Source organism: Zalophus californianus, chromosome 5, assembly GCF_009762305.2.
Source record: "Zalophus californianus isolate mZalCal1 chromosome 5, mZalCal1.pri.v2, whole genome shotgun sequence".
Classification (NCBI taxonomy): domain Eukaryota; kingdom Metazoa; phylum Chordata; class Mammalia; order Carnivora; family Otariidae; genus Zalophus; species Zalophus californianus.
In genome coordinates, this window is record NC_045599.1 from 40,793,207 (window position 1) to 40,815,889 (window position 22,683).

At 37.5% G+C, this 22,683-nt stretch overlaps 1 protein-coding gene and 1 pseudogene across 3 annotated transcripts in view; both read right to left on the minus strand.

Annotated features, from left to right (window-relative positions):
- The window catches only part of PLPP1 (phospholipid phosphatase 1), a 99,421-nt gene that overhangs the window by 29,535 nt on the left and 47,203 nt on the right, over window positions 1-22,683 (minus strand). Inside the window, exon 2 of one of the 3 annotated variants that reach the window (XM_027604721.2) lies at window positions 4,976-5,127. The exons of the other annotated variants lie outside the window; for them this stretch is intronic. Within the exon in view, the coding sequence (XP_027460522.1) occupies window positions 4,976-5,127 (152 nt within the window). The remainder of the gene's footprint in view (window positions 1-4,975; window positions 5,128-22,683) is intronic. 3 annotated transcript variants of the gene reach the window in all.
- Window positions 218-338, minus strand: LOC113930100 (annotated as a pseudogene).

The window sequence follows — 22,683 nt, forward strand, 5'->3', positions numbered from 1 at the left end:
ATTTATACAAAATTACATTTGGTGATAAAATAATCCACATTCTATCTACCTGAGACCAAAATAAATAGTTGAACAAGAAGAAAAAGCTTGCTTATTTATGTTGAGCAAGTGAGGAGATGAAAGCCACAAAATTTTTCTTAAGTACTAGTCTTGCTGCTTCATCTTAAATTTACATGAACAATCTTACAAAACACTCAAACATATCCATTTGGTGCAGATTAATTATCTTCATGGTGAGCCTTATCGTAGGTAAAATAAATGGTTGCCTCCTAAAAGAGATTTTAAACTGGTAAGAACAGATACTACACTTGATCTTAGCCAAAAGGCCAAGAAGCGATTAAGAACCTAACACCAGGGGCACAAGGGGTGGCTCAGTCGTTAAGCGTCTGCCTTCGGCTCGGGTCAGGGTCCCAGAGTCCTAGGATCGAACCCTGCATCAGGTTCCCTGCTTGGCAGGAAGCCTGCTTCTCCCTCTCCCTCTGCCTGCCGCTCCCCCTGCTTGAGCTCTCGCTCTCTGTCAAATAAATAAGTAAAATCTTAAAAAAAAAAAAAAAAAAAAGAACCTAACACCAAAAGTTGTTTCTTCGTTTGGCTCCACGGCTCCATAATTAGAATGTTAAAACTTAGACAACTAGACTATGAATACTACAAAAGAAAGAGTCAAATTTTAGTCATTGACTAAAAACTCAGTACCACCATAGTGGCCTCCAACAGAGTAGGTGGTTAGTAAATTTTAATTGAAAGGGGTGCCTCCTGAGTAAAATGTAAACACCCTTAGTTTACACATTAAGCCCCACAGAAATAGATTCCTCATTACAGTAATTAATGTGAATGACTTAATCAGATCCTTTTCTGAGAACAGGTCTCTCAGAAGAGAAAAACCATATGCACTTCTAGGGATACCACACCTCTGCAATTGTGTTTAGGGTTCTCCCAATCCCCTCCAGTGGCCCATGTATTAAAGTATATACTGTCTCCTCTGACTGCTAAGGTGTCCCAGCAATGGCCTTTACAGATGAGCAGCAAGAGAGGATTTCTCTCATGTTTCATTATGGAGTTGCTCTTTGATCATTTACAATATATACCAAGTATATTAATCAACCACAATTTGAGCAGCTAAAACTCCCACACTTCAGCTGTCAGCTGTTCTTCTTGTGTAAACAATTCTTTTCCAATTCTTTAGGGCCACCCAAACCCTGGTTCTTGACACTGAGATCAGAAAGTCAGCTCACTAGGAGAATTCAGAGCAATGCGTACAGATGACAAACTGATTCACAGAAGGTGTGTAAGCTGAAACTTAAAACCCTTAATGCTGGGAAAGGGCAGGGGGATTCCAAAGCTGACAAACGCTGGGTTAATGTACATTGTTTTTTATTATGTCCTCCATCCTCACTGAGAGAGCTAGACAACAGAGAAGTTCTAAATTGATTTTCTAAATTAAATGTAGGGATGTGTCTGAGCATTTCACTATACAAGACAGCCATATTTTTGTTTCATTTTAATACTTTATCCTGCCCTCTGAGTCATTTATGCCAATGCTTAGCCTTTGGTGAAGTCCACACTTAAGCTGACTGTGGCCTTATCTTAGAGTTGTGATCACTTCTTATGCATTATTTACACTCCAAAGGTAGAATCAATTATTAAAGAACTAAAGATAATGTCTGGCGGACTAAAACAAAATACTTTTTTTTTAAAGATTTTATTCATTTATATATTTGAGAGAGAGAGACACAGTGAGACAGGGAACATAAGCAGGGGGAGTGGGAGAGGGAGAAGCTTCCCACAGAGCAGGGAGCCCGATGCGGGGCTCAATCCCAGGACCCTGGGATCATGACCTGAGCCGAAGGCAGATGCTTAACAACTGAGCCACCCAGGTGCCCCTAAAACAAAATGCTCTTGGAGATCAAAGCTAATAATTACCCAAATGCATGTAATTCAACCATTTAAAACCTATGCACCACAGTATTTTCTCACCATCTCCTTTATAGTTCCATCAACCAAGATGATTTTATACATCTCTACACTGTCCCTATATTATGTACCTCCCCTTCAGGGCCCACCTTCCCAAAAGTGTAGTCTAAAATCACTGGTGTGCTGGGACGCCTGGGTGCTCAGTCGGTTGAGTGTGTGCCTTTGGCTCAGATCGTGACCCCAGGGTCCTGGGGTCGAGTCCCGCATCGGGCTCCCTGCTCAGCGGGGAGCCTGCTTCTCCCTCTGCCTGCCACTCCCACCGCTTGTGCTCTCTCTCTCTCCCTCTCTCTGACAAATAAATAAATAAAAATCTTTAAAAAAAAATAAAAAAATAAAAAAATAAAATCACTGGTGTACTTCCACTCCTTCCTAAATATCTTGAACTACCTTCATTCCCTTTATTCTACTGAATCCTTTTCAAAAGTCAAAATGGTCTCATTGGATTGAACAGGTGTTTAACAACTCTCATTTACCTTAACTTTTCACAGTATTTGACATTACTGATCATTTCTCCTTATTGAAATTCTCCCTTGGCTTCTGAGAAACTCTATTAACTCTGGTTCTCCACCAGCCTCCCTCAATCACTTATCTGTGGATCATCTGTAAGCCAGGTCAAAGCCTTATGAAGTCTGAATCACAGCCCTGATTTTTTTTTTTAAAGAACTGATCCACTTTCTAGTAAATAAAATTAAACATTTATTTACATGTCTAACCAAGTGCTTACTGAAATAAGTGGAGTTAATAAACAAAGTGAATTTTTTTTAAATTAGTACATAAAATTACCACCCTGTGCAGTGTTGGCTGATATGAAAATAGTACTTTGATAGCACCTTTAAAGAGTCTGTTCTTTTTTAAGAAACCTACACTCAATTTATAATCGTTTTATTAAACACAGAGATAACTTTCTCACAGTAGATGATGAAACAGTCAAAACTTAGGAATTCATGAAATATACATAACGAGTTCTCGCTCACTGAGGGTTCTGTCAGGCCCTGCGTGGGTGGAGGCTACCCCTACACCCTCGGTGTCCAGCCATCAGAACCCCGTCCTGCAGCAGGCCTCTGGTCTGTACTGGATTTCTGGTTTTGCTTGTGCAGCAACCTTTTGACTGAGACACAAAGTCAAGAAGAATTGAAAGACAAGTCCAAGGGCGCTTGGGTGGCTCAGTCGTTGTCTGCCTTTGGCTCAGGTGATGATCCCAGCGTCCTGGGATCGAGCCCGACATAGGGCTCCCCGCTCTGCGGGAGGCCTGCTTCTCCCTCTCCCACTCCCCCTGCGTGTGTTCCCTCTCTTGCTATGTCTCTGTCAAATAAATAAATAAAATCTTAAAAAAAAAAAGAAAGACAAGTCCATCTGCAGCAGTGTTCGAATACTCCAAGGGAGAATCTTGTATGAACTCAGCTACTACAGCTGACCCTTCAACAGCACGTGTTTCAAAATGAGTGGGTCCACTTACATTATACAGTACTGTAAATGTATTCTCTCTTTAGGATTTTCTTACTTTTTCTTTTGTCTAGTTGACTTTATTGTATAATACAAGTAACATACAAAATTGTGTTAATTGACTCTTTATGTTATCAGGAAGGCTTCCAGGCAACAGTAGGCTATTAGTAGTTAAATTTTGGGGGAGTCAAAAATTTTAACACAGATTTCTGGCTGTACCGGGTGTCAGTGTCCCCTAACCCCATCTTGTTCAAGGGGCAACTGTATTTGCAGCTAAGTATCCTATTAAAAACTTTAAATTCAAATAGCATCTCAGAAACACACATACTTAAAAAAAAAACTACTCTCACTACACCTTCTTAAAGGAACAATCATAGGCTTGGCTTTTGTTCTTTTTAGTAGTAAAAATTCAGTGTAAAGATTTGTCTAGATTAAAGGGATCTGATTTCTTAAAACTTCACCTTACTGTAGGAGAGCCAGCCAAGGTCACCATGTAATTACTCTCATTTCATTCCAGCACCTAGGACATGCCAGGTTCCACCATTCCTGGCTCCATGGCAGGCAGCGAGGGTACCAAGAAGAACAAAGCACCATCTCTGCCTTCCAGGAGTTCACAGTTTCATAAAACAAACATGTTTATGAGAAAGGTTTTCTTTTATTAATTATGTACCACAAATAATGAGTTAATTCTCAATGCTAATAAGGAGCTGTGATCATTCTTGACTAAAACATTGAATTTCTAAATTAAGCTTTTTTTTTCAATAAACACCAAAACCGACAAGACATACATGTTATCTTATTGGCCTACCTCCTGGATGGGACCATATTTTCTACTTTTAACCAACATAAATCTTCCTTCTAAAGTTAACAAGTCATGGAGCATAAAGCTATTTAATCTAAGTCACAGACTCTCTCAGTTGAGAAATTATGAAATAATCTAGTCCAATCCCTTGATGTCTTCTCCTTAGAGCACAATCTCTAAGCATTCCCACCTGAAATCCTAAAAGCAATAGTTGCTATTAGGTTTCAGTACCAGTAAAAATTCTCTTGTGTTCACTGCTGATTATATATACAACTTTGGCTTTTCTCTCTAGTTTCTGGCATTATATAAAAATTCTTTAACATGGGTTAGAATGAGGTCTTAACAGTAGTTATTTTTCTTTTTTTAGAACTCGCTGACTAAAAAGTAGGTACATACACACAGATCCCACAAATCGTAAAGTAATACCCTAGGTATAAAGTATGCTAAAAACATACTGCTATAACATGTATCTATTGCATGATTACTGCAATAACAGCAAATTAGAGCTCTAAAAACCACAGTGACTTGGAAAATATTAGCATAAAAGCTACACACATTCAGTAAGATTCTTCTAATTATACACTGTTATTCCTTTGGTTCCACTTAAAATAGCTGAGATCACCTTGATCAAACAACGTTAATTAAACGTTAAAAAAATACATTGTTTTGGACATTTATGCATTCAGTCATTAACAGATTAACACAAAATTAAGCCAACTGCCCAAAAGTAATAAACTTGGAAAAGTGGATTTGACTTACAACAATAATACTGAATGGAATGATTATTCCACCTAATAACGCATAAGGTATGGTGTCTTCTTTGTAAGGATACTTGATGGACTCATCATTACAGAATATTCCTCGTTGGAAGGGGGTATGCCTTGAAGTAAGAATTGCAAAAGGCAATCCAGCTAGCAAAAGGAATAAATGAAAATATCATTAAAATGGAAATACGAAAATTAATTAATGGCAATAATTATCCCAGAGACTGTTTAAAAATGCATTTGCCATGAAAATAAATACGAGCACACATAAAAAGGAAATGCAGCAATGCATGCAACACAAGTTAGAAAGATTACAGTTGAGATTAAAAAGATAGAAAGGGGACTAATGCTTAACCAATCTAACCAAGAGTATCTTCTTCCCTTTGTTTCTGCCCGAACATGCTAAACAGATGGCAGAGAAGACAAAAAAAATCCCTTCTCATGCTCGTTTGCCACTCAATCACAGGGTTTTCAACACTATTCCCAAACGCATCTGTCACGCACTTTGCTTCCAAAAGGAAAACAGCTTTTTGACATTACCCATTTTGTCTCTACATTACTACCACATTTGGACAGGACATGGTCCTGGCTAAGCCATCAGAGTATCTAAATAATATGTTATCCACCCGTTTCTATACTGTCTATAGCAAGTTTCGAGCTGCTGTGAAAAGGATCTGAACTTATTAACCAAGTTTAAGAAAAAATGAAGTCAAGCACAAAAACACCAAAAGACAGTTCTGTTTTCACCCATGTTTTCCCTCAAGATTATGTCTCACACTCACCTCCTAAAACTGTCTTTTCCCTAAAAGTCAGCTTTAAGAATTCAGGTCTCCTTCACTGAAGCAGACATACTGATTAATAGGCAGCATACCAACTAGGAATGCTAGGAAAGAGTTATAGGTTAGCAGAAACCTTCAACATGAGGTCTGTGTCGAGACTTACCCAAGTATGGAAGATTGTCTCTCTCAGAGACCCATTCTCCCAGCAGTAATGCCATAGCCACCAAGCTAACATACTCATTGTATGTTTAAGTGCTCTTTCCATGAAGCACCAAGTCTTGATGACCATTTACAGGTCTCATTAACTCCACTAAAACCCCAAAGGCTTAATGACAAACACAACTCTGCTACTCTGCCTGAGTGTCATTACTACAAATATCAAGTATGTTCTACCTACAAGAGCTAAATGAAAAGAAATATATTCCTAGTTCATTTATCTTCCTGTTTTTCATTTACACCCTGAATACATGAACCAAAGTTTCTACCTTTGTGTTAAATCATCTGCCAAGAATGGCAACCCATTAGAAGTCTTTAAGACATTCACAAGGTTCCCAAAGCCATACTTCTAGTAAAAGTTACAATTACAAATAAATAAATAAATAAAATAAATTAGAATTGACTTTGCTAACTGACCCTTATACCACCTCTCATATCTGATTTCAGACTATCCTCTGATTCAACTAAACTGTCTGCATTCAGAGGAATAGGGCGAAATGCCCAAGCCTTTAATACAGATACTACAGCTCCAGCACAAAGCTTCTGCACACAGCAGCGCACACTGTGGAGGTCAGTAAGCAGATCTGTGCTATCAGTTGCTGCCTGCCCTACACAGTCACTAACCATTCACCCTTCAACCAACAGCCATACTCTTACCGCATGAGCAAATTTATTTTGTATTCACAAATACCACCATTTCTACAGTTCAATTCTACTTGCAAGAACTCTACACATAATAATGGAAACTTTCCATCTCTACATTGCATATTTCTGAATTGGTTGAATTTTTCAATCATTTCTTTCTTTTGTAGTGAGACAAGAAAATACCTAGTACAGAAATTAAATCCACATATGATTAGTGTCCAAAACTCAGGAGGCTTTATGTCCTTATTCTAAGGGAAAATTCACATTAATAGGCCCAAATATATTGAAAAATGTTCTTAGCAAGCATATCCACTAAGCTGGGTTTTGTTTTGTTTTTTTTTTCCTCTGACCAAAACAACTACGTTGGAAATTATTTTTAGATTTAGAAAAAAAGTTTGTGGGTATTTTTCTTAGGATAGGAAGGAAAGAAAATAAAATCACATACAAGTATAATTAGCCCATTTTTAAAAACAGGAATATATAGATGGGTAAATATTGAGTGAACCCACTGTCAAAGAATTCTGGTAGGTGCTAGCAGGAATACGAAGTTATGTAAGGCACAATCCATGGGTGCAGCAGAGAATAAACAGAGGTACAAACAGCTATGAAGGTTCAAAAGAGAAGTTCTGATGATATTCAAAAAGCTGGTGGTTACCACAGAACTCAGCAGAAGGCATCTAACGAAGACAAGAGATTTGGGGATATAAAGGATCTGTGAAGCCACAGAGGTAAAAGAAAGAGCAGGATGGATATGAAATGAAAAGAAGAGGAGGGTGAGGCACAGGGCAGCAACAATACTGAAGGGATGAGCACAGGAGGAAGATCCACTGAGGCAGACCTGGAGGGCCGGAGAAAGGTCAGGAGAGAATAACATCACTGAGGTCAAGTCCAGAGACAGCATCTCAGGTTGTAGTGATTGAGCCACAGCATCTAATACATTTTCAAGAGCCAGACTTAGTAAAATTGGTTTTAATAAGGAAGAAAGGGTGGAAGCCATACCATGGAGATTTTAGTAAGGAATGATTAAAAAAATAAAAATTTTTAAAAGCAGATCTACCACAAATGCACACTATTCTTTTGAGAGTGTGAGTGAAAAGCAATTTTATCACAGAAGGCCTTAGAAATATTTTAAATTAATATTTGCAATTTCTGAGAGTCCATGAGATTTTATCAATGTCATTATCCAACACCATTTCACTTTTACTAAACCTGAATGTAGACCCCAAAAAGGGGTTGGAGATGATCAAATCACCAGTTGTTCACTGACCCACTTCAGGCTCAAAAAGATGACCTAGTCCAGACTCCTGCTCTGGAAGTTTTGGAAGTGGAACAAAGACTGACTCAGTCAGAGCTGGCAAGCAGCACTGAACCATGCACAAGAAAGAATGGCTGAAGAAGAGGCTGAGGACAAAGTAGGCCTGCAAAGAAAACAGAAGTGACTAGCCTGGCCCCTGAGAGTGAGAAATGGGGACAGTGGCTTTGGCTCCCCATTGCCAAAGGGCCTCACTGATCTTGCTGTTTTGGAGCTGTTAGAGTGCCCTGTATCCTGTCAGCAAAACCCAACCTTACTTCAGCTAGTTATAAAGGAATTCTGCCCCTTGCAACCAACAGAGCCATAACTAAAACAATTATAAAAACTCCTCCTACTGTGAGAGCATGTCGATTACTAATTTTTTTATTACCCTTTGTAATGCTAGAGTGAACATTTCCAAATACTAGACCTTGTTTTCATTTCTAATTATTTCCTGAGAATATACTTTTTATGTGGAATTACAAGCCAAAGGACATAAATGTTAAGGTCCTTGAGAAACTGCTCCAAAAAGGTTATTTTATATAACCACAATTTATCAGCCACAGTGTACAAAAATATGGAGAAATGCAAAAATTTAAGTAAAAACATCTGATGCTATTGTTAACTACAGATTTCAAGGCAAAAGAGAAGGGTTCCATTTACTCTTTTCTCAATGTAAATCAAACACCCTTTTTTCCTTTTACCTGAAAGGTTACACCTCCAAGACAATCCCTTTTCATCATTAGTCAAATGACTACATTTGTCAAACAATGTTTTTCTTAATACTTCAGTTTACAAAATTCATTTTCATTCCCTTTTTGAAAAAAAAGTTTACTGAGGTAGAGTTCACATACCATAAAATTCATCCACTCATATCATTCAGTGATTTAGGTAAATTAAAGAGTTGTACAACCATCACCACAATACAGTTTTAGAACTTTTTCATTACCCCCAAAATTCTCACAAGTACATTTGCATTCAATCCTTGCTCCTACTGCCCACCCCAGGCAACCACTCATCTGTTTTCTGCTTCTTTTTGAGCATTTCACTTAAACGCAATCATTCAATATGTGGTATATCTTAAGTCCTTTTATCAGTTAGCATAATGTTTTTGAGGTTCATTCACATTGTAGCATGCATTTTTTTCCTTTTGTATTGCTAAATAGTATCCTACTGCATGTATATACAACATCTGGTTTATCCATTCATCAGTGGATATTTGAATTGTTTCAGTTTTTGTCTAGTAGAACTAATACCACTATAAACATTCACATACATGTTTTTGTGTGGACATATAATTTCCCTTCCTAATGAGTAGACACCTAAGAGTAGAATGGCCAAATCATATGGTATATGTTTATATTTAACTTTTTAAGAAATTGCCAACCTGGGGGCACCTGGGTGGCTCAGTCGTTAAGCATCTGCCTTCAGCTCAGGTCATGATCCCAGAGTCCTGGGATCAAGCCCCTCATGGGGCTCCCTGCTCAGCAGGAAGCCTGCTTCTCCCTCTCCCACTCCACCTGCTTGTGTTCCCTCTCTTGCTGTGTCTCTGTCAAATAAATAAAATCTTAAAAAAAAAAAAAAAGAAAGAAATTGCCAACCTGTTTTCCAAAATGGCCATACCACTCTACACTCCCACATTCTGCTTTTTAATATGCCCATGTAGCTAGTCATATTCACCCATTTAAGAATCAGATTTTCTGCATGGTAAACTCATACTTACCCACAAATAAATACAGCCTTCTACTTTCTACTAGTGGATATCTGTCATAGTTCAAAAGAGAATGTGTGATAGGGTAACTCACCACTTTCACCAACTAAATACCACCAGAGCACTTCTTCATCCTTTACCAGAGACAGTAAAAGATAACATAAGAACATGGTTGGGTGCCTGGGTGGCTCAGTTGGTTAAGCCTCTTAACTCTTGATTTCAGCTCGGGTCGTGGTCTCGGGGTCATGGGATAGAGCCCCATACTGGGCTCTGTGCTTAGTGGGGAGTCTGCTAGAGATTCTCTCTCTCCTCCCCTCTGCAACTCCCCCAACCCATGCACATGAGTGCTTTCTCTAAAATAAAATAAATAAAATCTTAAAAAAAAAAAAACCACGGTCGCACATCTTTAACTTCCTCTGCACAAATACTCAGCATCTTGAAACCATGATATAAACAAAGGTGTTAGTTGGAAAGACTGGCGGTGGGGTGTCCAGCAGAACTGAGAAACTGTGGTTAAGAACTTTTTTACATGTGAAGGGAAATAGTGAAAACTACACAAACACCTCCACAAAATAATGTTTTAAGGTTCATCAATGGTGTAGCATAGACTGGTATCTTGTTCTTTTTTACTGTAAAATGGTATTCCATTAGGGGTTATAAAACTATCTGATGCTCAGGAAAGAGTGGCATGCAATTCCTGAGTCCACAGCAGCAAATCATTAAGGGACATACTTCCCCAAGGCTAAGAGCAGTAAACATCAGCCTGAGAAATCCGGACACAAAACTATCAGACACCACACTTCAGTAGCCTCGAAGAGGAACATACCCCACTGGCAGATAAAATATACCACCAAACAGAGAGGACGACGTCCATTTGTGAAATATCTCAGGGATCATATTCTCCTAATGCCTGAACAAGAAGGGGAGGATGTAGATGGAGACCAGAACTATAAAAAATGTAAAGGTATAGACTGAACTGTAGAATAAACGGGTCTGTTGTTACTTTTAATACTTCACTGTGGCCCTAGGCTAGACAGATAAGGGAGGTGTTTATTTAGTCTACCTTCTTTAGTAGTTCATTTGAAAACCTACCTTTGTTTACTCACCAATGGGGAAATTCCAAGTAGGAAAGAGTCAATTTTGAAAATACGAGTTGTCAAAGATGCTAGTGAGGACCTAAGATATAATTATACTTAATAAAATAGTAAAAAGAATATGTCAATGCCTTCTTTTCCTTCTGCTTATATTTAAAGAGCATGAAACTGTGGTGACTAAGAGAACCTGTGAAGTTACTCTGCTCCATTCATGCATAAAATAAAGTGTACTCGGGTACATGGGAGTACATGATAAAATAAGGTTCAGGAAACGGAATAAACCAGAAACAAAAATAATTATTGAACTACACCAAAAAACAAGATTCAAGAAGAAGAAAATAAGATCAGTTTTATTACTTAAAGCACTGAATGTTTTTCTTTTGCTGTAAACAATTTAGAGCAGTCACCTTATATATAACACACTCTCATGTTACATAGAGTGCTGATATGAGTATATTTCATTAATATTAATCTTTACTAGAGGCAGGGGTTTTTTTTATGAAAAATAATTTTTTTCAACCAGCATAAGAAATTATAACTAAAATTAACTGAAACTAGAACATTCTCCTATTTGAAAATTCTATCACTAAATCTTAAAGAACCTTGAAAAGTTTAATATTAACTACATGTGAACACAATTCAGTATACAGACCACAATCTTATGGAACTCCATCTGTAATAGAAGTCTGATGAATTCAGGAAACTTAAGGAAGATATAAAAATAACTTCTTTTTGTCAACATTAAGAGATAATATAATTCAACTAGAGAAGGTAAAATCTCAAAGTCTTGAGTACCATTTCCTTAATAAAGAAGCAATCATTCAATTCAACAATTAAGTGGGGTCTTACTACTCTGTACCAGGCACTAGTCTGAGGGGAGACGTAAGTGCAGATACAGTACAGATCTTATAGTGGTCAAGTTGTGAAGTCACTTACAAAGTAGAGTCAACAGTATTTGTTGATGGATGGATTGGATAGGAGTGTGAGAAAAGAGGAGTGAAGGATGACCCCAAGGTTTTCTATTTGAGAGACCAGAGCAGGGAGGGGGGGGAGGGGGAGGTGGCTGGCTGGCTCAGTCAGTAGAAGACCCAACTAGTGATCGAAGGGTTGGTTGTGAGCTTTAGCCCCATGTTAGGCATGGAGCCTACTTAAAAAATTAAAATAAAAATCTTTTGAAAAAATAAAATAAAAAATAAAGTTAAATTAACTGAGAAAGGGAAGATTGGAGACTGAATATCAGAGCAGGCAAAGTAGAAATTCTTCTAGAGTTATTCTAAGGTCTACAGAAAAGCTTATGAAAACCTTAAATGAGTAGTAAAATTAGACAATAAGAAAAGATTAGGGGTAAAAAGTACATGCAAAGCATTTTGCTTCCACTTAAAAGATGAGTAATTGGCAGTGGCTTTCTCCAAAATACAACACCAAAGTGGTTTGCTACACTGGGAGCAATATCAGTGAACTCTATGCTTAGGAACAAGGACAGACTTTGAAATTGGTCTATTATTTGCGTCAGTGAAACCCGTGCTCTTCTCATGGCTTTCTAATGAACAGAAGAACATTCTTTTTCAGTTAGAGAAATACACATAAACGATTTAAGTGACTTGTATAAAGTCACACTGAATTTCAGGAGTGGAGCAAAGAAACAGATTCAAATTCAAATATTCACTCTCAAGGAGTTTAGGTCAGGATTCAGAAATTACTCCAGTAGATAAAGTCAACCTAGACAGACAAGCTCCACCTTAAGCTTTGGTGGCTGCTATCACCCTAACCCAAGCTTCCTGCCACTCTTCCCTAATCTAATTTTCACCACCTTGACTCACATTCATAACTTCCAAATGACAACAGAAAACCAAAACAGAAGAATTTACAGGACTTACCCACTTCCATCAAAATAGGCCCACTCCACACTGAAGACAATGAAGTATTGTCAAAAAGAATGTGACCAACAGAGTAAGGTAGACTTGAGGTTAAAATCCCAACTATGCCCTTTGATAGCTATAAAGGAAAAATACCTACCAGCCTCAGAGAGCTGCCATGGGAAGATAAAGAATCTGTAACATAGTAGTAATTCATACACAGGAGACACTCATGTGATAGAACACATAAAATCTTTAAAAAAATAAAAAAAATAAAAGGTGGTTGCTCTGAATCCATGCTCTGAACTGGTGCTGACTGTTCACAGTCCAAAAACAGAGCTAAAAACACACAAAGTTTTCTTTCTGCAAGTAATGCGGAATTCGGGGTGCCTGGGTGGCTCAGTTAAGCGTCTGCCCTCAGTTCAGGTCATGATCCTGGGGTCCTGGGATGGAGCCCTGCATCGGGCTCTCTGCTCAGCAGGGATTCTGCTTCTCCCTCTCCTTCTTCCCCTCCCCTGCTCATGCTCTCTGTCTCTAGCTCACTCATTCTCTCTCAAATAATCTTTAAAAATTGACAAAAATGGTGGAGGATTTTTTTAAAATTCTTATTTAAAGAAGGAACCCACAGGAATGTGGCTACAATAGAATATTAAGTGATCTTCCAGAAAGCTAGATACACAACATAAGCTATTTATGGCTACAGGGAAACACTAAAATGTTTCATGAGTGACTTCTTTACAGACACTATTTTTGCACACACTTCACAATTACTGAATAAGGTAGTATTCAAAATCCTTGTGCTGCATTGGACATGTTTATTTTTTATGGCTTACATCACCAATCCTGCACTCCAATCACAAATAAGGTAGTTTCACATAAGCAGTTTTAAACTTAAACTTTTAAACATAGGTCCTGTTTCTCAGCAGAAACTAAATGAAGGATTTTTAAACATGTGTTTAAGGTAACCATACAACATGACCAAGGAATTAAATAATTTTAAATGAGCTTTCTTTAAAAGGCCCACAATCCCTTATTCTAAGATTCAAGACCCTCAAAATTCTGACCAGAACTTACTAATGGCAAAACTTAACCTGAAGAAATGAAGAAATGATCCTAGCCTTTATTTACCTCACTTACTTGGACTAGTCATATTTCACTATATAGATCTTAATGTCTTTGATTATGTTCTAGACCCTGCCAAGAATGTTACATAAGGTATATGAATCATATAACCTTTCAAAAACTCAAAAAGTTTTGGCTCCAAGAGTTTTGGATAACGGACTGTGAATCTGTATTTAGATAAAATCTTCACTATTAAAAAATGTTTCTAAATTCAACCTATTATTTTTCAGGAAGCCAAGAAATTTTAAATGCATTCAAGTTTTATTGCATAATAAAGCCTGCAACAGTAATGGTCCCCCCACATAAAATGTACTAAATGTATCTTAATTATCAGACTGTAAGTGCCACAAGATTTCAGTTCCTTGTTTTTTCCTTGTAAAGACTGAATTTGTAAAGTACTATCAATGTCTTTCTGTTATAACTGAAGAATCAATACTGATACACTATTAACTAAACTCCATAGTTCACATTAGGGTTATTCTTTGTTGTACATTCTATGTGTTTGGCAAATACATAATGACATGCATCCACCACTATAGCATCATTGAGAATAGATTCACTGCCCTAAAAATCTTCTGTACTCCAATCCCTCATCCCTCCTCTGTCCTCTCCCAAACACCTGGCAACCACTAATCCATCGTTTTATTGTCTCCAAAGTTTTGCCTTTTCCAGAATGTCATATAGTTGGAAGCATACCCTATGTAGCCTTTTCAGAATGGCTTCTTTCATTTCACAATACACATTTAAGGTTCTTCTATGTCTTTTGATGACTGGATAGCTCACTTCTTTGTAGCACTGTATAATATTCCATCATAAAGACATACCACAGTTTATCCATTCACCTTCCGAAGGAAATCACAGTGGTTTTCAAATTTTGGCAATTATGAATAAAGCTGCTACTCTAAATATTGTGTGCTGGTTTTGCGTGACCTAAGTTTTGAATTCATTTGGGTAAATAGCTAGGAGCACAACTGTTAGATCATATAAGATTATGTTTAGTTTTCTAAGAAACTGCCAAACCGTCTTCCAGAGTGACTGTACCATTTTACAGTGCCACCAGCAATGAATGAAAACTTCCGTTGCTCCACATCCTCACCAGCAGTTGTTGTCAGTGTTTTGGATTTTAACCATTCTAATAGGTGTGTAGTGGTATCTCGTTATTATTTTAATTTACAACTCCCTAATGAAGATATTGGCCAACCTATTATACATTTATTTGCCATCTGTATATCTGCTTTGGTGAGGTGACTGTCTGTTCAGATCTCTTCCCTACTTTTCAGTTGGGTAGTTTGTTCTCTTATTGTTGAGTTTTAAGAGTTCTTTGTATATTTCAGATACAGTCCTTTATTAGATAGGTGTTTTATAGATATTTTCCCTCAGTCTGTGGCTATATGCAGAGCAGAAGTTTTTAATTTTAATGAAGCCCAACTTACCAATTATTTACTTCAAGGATCATGCTTTTGGTGTCATTATCTAAAAACTCATTGCCAAATTCAAGGTGAAAATTTATTTTTAATTACAAAAAAAGCTTTCAAAGAAATGGGGTTTCAGTCAATTTGTTATATAGAATTGGGTCCAACCAATTTCTTAAAACCTAAAAAAGTAAAGAACATCCCGACCTACAGTTTTCAAAATACTACTTACGAAAGAGAAAAATAATGAAATATTATCAGAAATGCCTTTACTTTTTTTTTTTAAGTATACTCCACATCACAAATGGGGCTCAAACTCACAACCTGGAGATCAAGAGTCACATGTTCCACCAACTGGGCTAGCCAGGCACCCCAAATGCCTACGCTTTTATCTAAAGTACGTCAGATGACACTTCTGAAATAAGTCATACTGACACACTCTGCCTTCATACTCTTTGACCCACAAGGATCATACTAATATTTTCATATATTCAGAGATGAATTTGTAAAAAAAAAATTGGTTTGTTTTACAAAAAGGTTAAGAATTAATGGAAAGGAGGGATGCCTGGGTGGCTCAGTCTGCCTTTGGCTCAGGTCATGATCCCAGGATCCTGGGATCAAGTCCTGCATCGGGCTCCTTGCTCAGCAGGAAGCCTGCTTCTCCCTCTGCCTGCCACTCCTGCTGCTTGTGCTCACACTCTCTCTCAAGTAAATAAAATCTTTAAAAAAAGAATTAATGGAAAGAAAATAAATTTGACCTTTTTCATATATCCTAAAATAACTGCATGTTAATTTCATTATATCCATCAAAAATATATTTCAACTTGGCCATTTTGCCAACTCAGTGTTTACTAAATTCAATTATGTCACTTCTGCTTGAAAAAGCGGGGGGTGGGGGGTGAGGAGATTTAACTCTGAAAGCAAGTTTATTTATTTTTTTTAAGATTTTAAGTAATCTCTACACCCAATGTGGGGCTCAAACTCACAAGCCCCAGACCAAAACTCACACACTACACCAACTGAGCCAGCAAGGTGCCCCTGAAAGCAAGTTTAGATGGTAAGAAGACCTAATTCCTGGTTGTAAGCAAAATGAACATTTTAATTTCAATTGTCTTATCACATACAATTCACTGATGAAGCTTGTTTAGTATAAAAAGATTTTAGGACTTCTCAAAAATCAGAGTTTTCCTCTAGAAATAACATTCAACCCATTCAAATCCTACAAATTTGTCAAGAAATGCAGTAGAAAAGTTAGAAGACAATGTCTACTAGGTAGTGGAGTTGTGCTCAGTGTGGGAAGCAAAAGTTGTTCTTCACCCCTTAACCTTATTAGCAAAGGCATTCCATAACAACCCCTGAAACTATTTTTTTTTAAAGATTTATTTTAGAGAAAGAACACATGCGTGAGCAGCGGGGAGGAGCAGAGGGGGAGAGAGAGAATCTCAAACAGATTCCCCATTGAGCGTGGAGCCCCATAAGGGGCTTGACACCAACCCTGAGATCATGACCTTCGCCAAAACCAAGAGTCAGTCCCTTAAATGACTAAGCCAGGCGCCCCATCCCAGAAACTCTTTTTAAGAAGATTATATGAGAAGATATTTTTTCCCAGTGAATCCCTTAAAAAGTCACAGCATTTAGGAAAACAACAGTGAAACTGAGTAAGCTTGGCTACTGTGACATGAAGAGAACTTCAGTTTTCATTACTGGCAGTAATATATTCAATATTTATGTAACTCTTCTCTCCTCTAAGTACATCCAATATAAGTTAAAATTTATCAAAATATTTTCAAGGGTTCCATAAAATGAATATATAATCATTAATATACTAAATCTACACACTACGTCTTCCAAACATAGCATGAAAAGCAATCTTAAATAAAAAAAAGTCTGTGATGAGGGCAAATTATTTAGGGATACATCTGGTATAACTTCACTTTGTGACAATTATATACAGAAAGCGTGCTGGAAAAATTGCTCAGAGCAACTGATTGAATCAGTACTTTCCATAACAACGTTGACAGGAAACATAGCTCCATATGGGAATAAGTAAACAATAAAATTTTTTTCCAACCTAAGAAACCCACATCCATAATACTATATATCTTTAATTTGAATGGCTATTTCCCCCATATTTTAAGATATTTGTAATTAGGATATATATCCAATATAATAGTGTTCCATTTTTTCCTGAAAAGCTGTTTTAATGAGGTATCTCATATTAAAGATAACCTGGAAATACACTGTATTTACAAAAAGTTAAGGTTTATTTTCATGGTCATAATTATTATTAAAGCAACAATCTTACTCATTTCACATGTAGTAGTGTTTCATTAATTTTTTTCTACCTATATTTTTAAAGATCTATTTATTTATTTTAGAGAAAGAACATGCAAGTGAGCAGGGGGCGGGGGGGCAGAGAGTAAGGGAGACAAACAGAACCCCGCTAAGCAGGGAGCCTGCCACAAGACCCTGAGATCACGACCTGAGCTGAAATCAATAGTCAGACACTTAACCAACTGAGCCACCCACAGGCACCCTTCTAACTATATTTTTAAACAATTATGACATACCAAGCACTGTGTTTGGCGCTATGGACACAATGGAGCAAAAGAGATCATGCCTACCCTAGTAAACCATATTTCCTTGTGCCTGTTGGGGCGAATCTGGAAAAAGGCAGCCACAGCACCTATGTTAACATGGCAAGTGGAACAATACACTGTTTTGATACCAGTTTCTGGACTAGTACAGGAAAGAGTGTCAAGAGAGACTTGCCATGCCATAAAAGCCAACAAACACCAGTGGAGGGCATTTATGGACACTCTGACCATGAACAATACTTTACTTATATATTACCTTATACCTTATAAAAATATATTAATCCATCTATTCTTTCTTCTTCGTCACTAGCAATTTCTTATTATCATCTAAGTAGCTACTCAAAAAATTGGGCCTAATTTGTCTTTTTTAGATCACCCTAAAGAAACAGGATTTTTTAAACTGTGTGCCGAAAACAAAGAACTTCAGAAAATCCATATACACACAGTAAATGATCTCCCTCATCCTCTCAAACATTACCAAATCTCAAACTTCGCAGATACAGTATTCTATAACAATTCAACCCAAAAGAGTTATTCCATACTGTCTTTTTCCTCAGGCGTTAATAAAGGGAGTAAAATAATTTTTAAAAAATTAAATTGAGGGCGCCTGGGTGGCTCAGATGGTTAAGCGTCTGCCTTCGGCTCAGGTCATGATCCCAGGGTCCTGGGATCGAGTCCCGCATCAGGCTCCCTGCTCCTTGGGAGCCTGCTTCTCCCTCTGCCTCTCTCTCTCTGTCTCTCATGAACAAATAAATAAAATCTTTAAAAAAAATTAAATTGAAAGCAATCACAATACCAAAAACAGAGAAAAATATTTTTTCTAAGTTGTGTTTTATCCCTTAAAATTCTTAATACTATCTACTTAACATATTCCACTAAATCTTAGGAATGATCAATGCTAGAAAAATACTTGTGCTGAATGCTATACAAAAGCCAAGCATTTTTTGGTTATGTTTACCCACACAACTGTCGAAAAGATAATCCAAAGTACATTATTTTAAATTGTGGCTTAGGAGGCTATTGACATTTCTGTTTTTTGTAATAATAACCTAGAATGACTTCACTAAAACCAAAAACTGGAATAATCCACATCCTAGAGTAAGGGAATTCTAATAGACAAACACTTCAAACAATGGAAACATAACAGGAATTCAAATAACACAGTATTAAAATGAACTTGAAAGTTTTTTGCACATTAAGATAGGTTTATATAAATGTTCTATCATGAGCTAATAACATAATATACAATAAATACTTAAGATGAAGTTCATCATTAACAACAGTAGATTGTGACAAAGACTCTCTCCTTGACCAAATTTTAGCTTCCTCTAAACTCTCTTCTCAATGAGGCTTTGACCTTGGCCTTCTGTGTTTGTCCTGTACAGCCCAGCCTCAGTAAGAATCCCCCAATTGTTGATATCTGATCACACTTGATACTTGATCAAGTTCCTTATTCCCAACTTTTGATGTCTAAAGTCCTGGTATACCCTGAAGAAGAATCCTATTAGTTTTGCAAGAATCCTGCTACCCTTGATGTCTTCTCTTAGTGATTTTCCATCTCCTGATCTCCACACCCTGCTCCTTGGCTATAAATCCCCACTTGTCCCTGCTGTATTCAGAGCTGAGCTCCATCTCTTGCTCCTATTGCAATAATCTTGAATAAAGTCTTCCTCACCATTTTAACAAGTGTCAGCATCATGTTTTCTTTAATAATAGAAACCTTATAAGGGAAAAAACCTCTAATTCCTCAATAAACTTTGGTTGGTAGACTTAAAAAAGGGGAAAAACTAAAACCTCTTCCTAAAATTACTCTATACCAACCAACACCTGAGTGCTGAATTGTGTTCAAGGCACCAAGTCCACAGAGTTAAAGATAAAAAGATGTGTCTGTAACAAAGAATTTGACTGGCCTTTGTCTCTGGCTCCTATGAAGAGATTAAATTCTTGGTATTTCCTGAGTAACAGGAATACTTTTGTTATTCATGAATCTGTTAAATCACACCTGAGTTTATGCTGACATGATGACTCTGGATGGGTATGATCACCAGAAAGATCAGCCATGTGATCAGAGGGCTTGGAGCCCCAGAGAGTCCCCAGGGAAAGGGGACTTGAGATTGAAATTCAATCAGATGGCCAATGGTTCAATCATACTTAATCAAATATGAAGTAAGTGAAACCCAATAAAAACACCAAACACTTGAAGCTTTGTGAATACACCAGAGTGCTGGGAGGGTGACAAGCCTTGATCCCATTGGGAGAGGGCACAGAAATTCTGCATTCAGGCTTCCCCCAACGTCCACATTTCACTTTAAGTGTATCTTCATTTGGCTGGTACTGATTTGGATCCTTTATAAAAAACTGTAATGGGGAGCCTGCGTGGCTCAGTCGGTTGAGTGTCTGACTCTTGATCTCAGCTCAGGTCTCAATCTCAGGGTCATGAGTGCAAGCCCGCATTAGGCTCCACGCTGGGCATGAAGCCTACTTAAAAAAAATGTAATTAAAAAATAAAGCACTTTCCTGAGTTCTCTGAGTCATTCTAGTGAATTATTAAACCTGAGAGAGTCATGGGAACTTCCAAATTTGTAGTAGGTTGATCAAAAGTACAGGTGGCCTGGGAACACCCAAACTTGTGGCTGCCATCTGAAATGAGGGCAGTCTTGTAGGGGTAGGGGATCATGGATTTGTAGCCAGTTGGTCAGAAGCTGGGTGACCTGGGGACCCTCAAACTTACAGCTGACAACTAAAGTGAGGACAGTCTTTTTGGAAACTGTGACCTTAAACCAGTGGTGGAGTCTGATGCCAATTCTGGGTGGTTAGCATCAGAACTGGATTATAGTATACTGTTTACATGCAAGACAAAATTTCTGTCTTTGAGGAGATAGATATAGGTTTATCAGTAGGTCCATTCAAGACCACAGCCAACCCAGCAAGAACAAGGAGTGGAGTTTTTATTTTGATTTATTGTGCATCTTCAAAATATAATTATTAACATCTTTACTTTTGGAACTTTCTTGGAGACAAACAAAACTAAACCCACACACAGAACAGTTAAGCTTCTGGAACCACTATGTGAAAATGGGTATACAGTTTAGACAGTTAAGCTTCATGTTTATCAAAATGAAAATGGGATAATTTCTAGTGGGTTTTAAAATTTTTAAATAGCCTTCCTTGTACAAAACAGTATGTGTTCACAGGAAGAAATAAAATGGAAATGTGAGAGATAAAATGAAGGTAATATATAGTAGTGATCAGAGAAAACCATTATTTCTCATCTCCTTCCCCTTCCCACTTAGTATATTAAAAGAGATCTTACTAGGTCAATAAATATCAAAAATTATAAAATATATGGATATCACAACATTTCATCACCGGGATATACCATAAACAGTCCCTAAGCCTGAACCTGGAAAATTATTTCCAATTTTCTGCTATAAAAAATGATGCTGTGGGCGCCTGAGTGGCTCAGTTGGTTAAGCGACTGCCTTCGGCTCAGGTCACGATCCTGGAGTCCCGGGATCGAGTCCCACATCAGGTTCCCTGCTCAGCGAGGAACCTGCTTCTCCCTCTGGCCCTCCCCCCTCTCATGTGCTCTCTCTCTCTCTCATTCTCACTCTCTCAAAATAAATAAATAAATCTTTAAAAAAAATGATGCTGTAATAAACATTCTTATAACTAATTCTCTGCATGAAACTGTTACTATTTCCTTAGCGTAAACTATTTTTATACCTAGAAGTATACCTATATATAAAATATAGGTATATTTTATACCTAGAAGTATAATTTCTAGGTCTAATGATACATTCTTCTTAATACAAATTTATACTCCTGCAAACGTTGTATATAAAATACTCGTTTTCTATTTTTTTAGATTTTTTTAATTTATTTTTGAGAGAGCGAGCACACATGCACGTGTGTGTGCGTGCGCGCACACGCGCATGAGTGGGAGGAGGGGCAGAGGGAGAAGCAGACTCCCCACCGAGGGGAGAGCCTGATACGGGACTCAATCCAAGGACCCTGAGATCATGACCTGAGCTGAAGGCAGACGCTTAACCGACCAAGCCACCCAGGCGCCCTATCCCTGTTTTCTATACTTGATAAGGTAGGGAAAACTTTTCCCTTTGCCAATATAAGAGGCCAAACCATTTTCTCAGTGTTGCTTTAAAATGAACTTTTTAATAAAACAAATCTTTTTTTTCGATTTTTTATTTGACAGAGAGAGATAGTGAGAGCAGGAACACAAGCAGGGGGAGTGGCAGGCAGAGGGAGAAGCAGACTCCCCGCTGAGCAGGGAGCCAGACACAGGGCTCAATCCCAGGACCCTGGGATTGTGACCTGAGCCGAAGGCAGATGCTTAATGACTGAGCCACCCAGGTGCCCCATAAATCAAATCTTTTTAAAAATATTTTTTGGCAATTCTTTTCTTCCACAGACAACTTTCTGTTCATGCTCTTTGCCCATTTAACGTTGGGGCACTCATCTGTTTTTCACTAACTTATGCATATGTAATATATGTATGTATATGTAATATAAAAAGTTTAAGCCTTTTTCACATACATCCAAATATATCCATAGTTTGTCATGATGCAGTTTAGGTCACTATGAATAATACAATGTCTCCTTAGGAGTTTTATAAGTTGGCCACAGAAAATAGTCTTTATTAGGTTAACAGTCTATTATTTTAGGCTAAACATTTATACTATACGGTAGTAACACAGAGCAATCAAGACCTAAAAAAAGCAAGTACTCACAGTTACTAACAAAACCTAAAAAAAGCAACTATTCACAGTCACTACTCAAGTTAATGTAAAATAACCCATTAAACACAGATAACAGTTTTCTATTCCCAAACTGTATATACTTTAAACTCTAGAAAAAGTGTACTTATTCATTGCAACATAGGGATTTGGGACTTAACACTTTACTTTTACTATCATTACTCTCAGAGTTTGCATACACATTAAAGATTTTACCTTTTTCTAG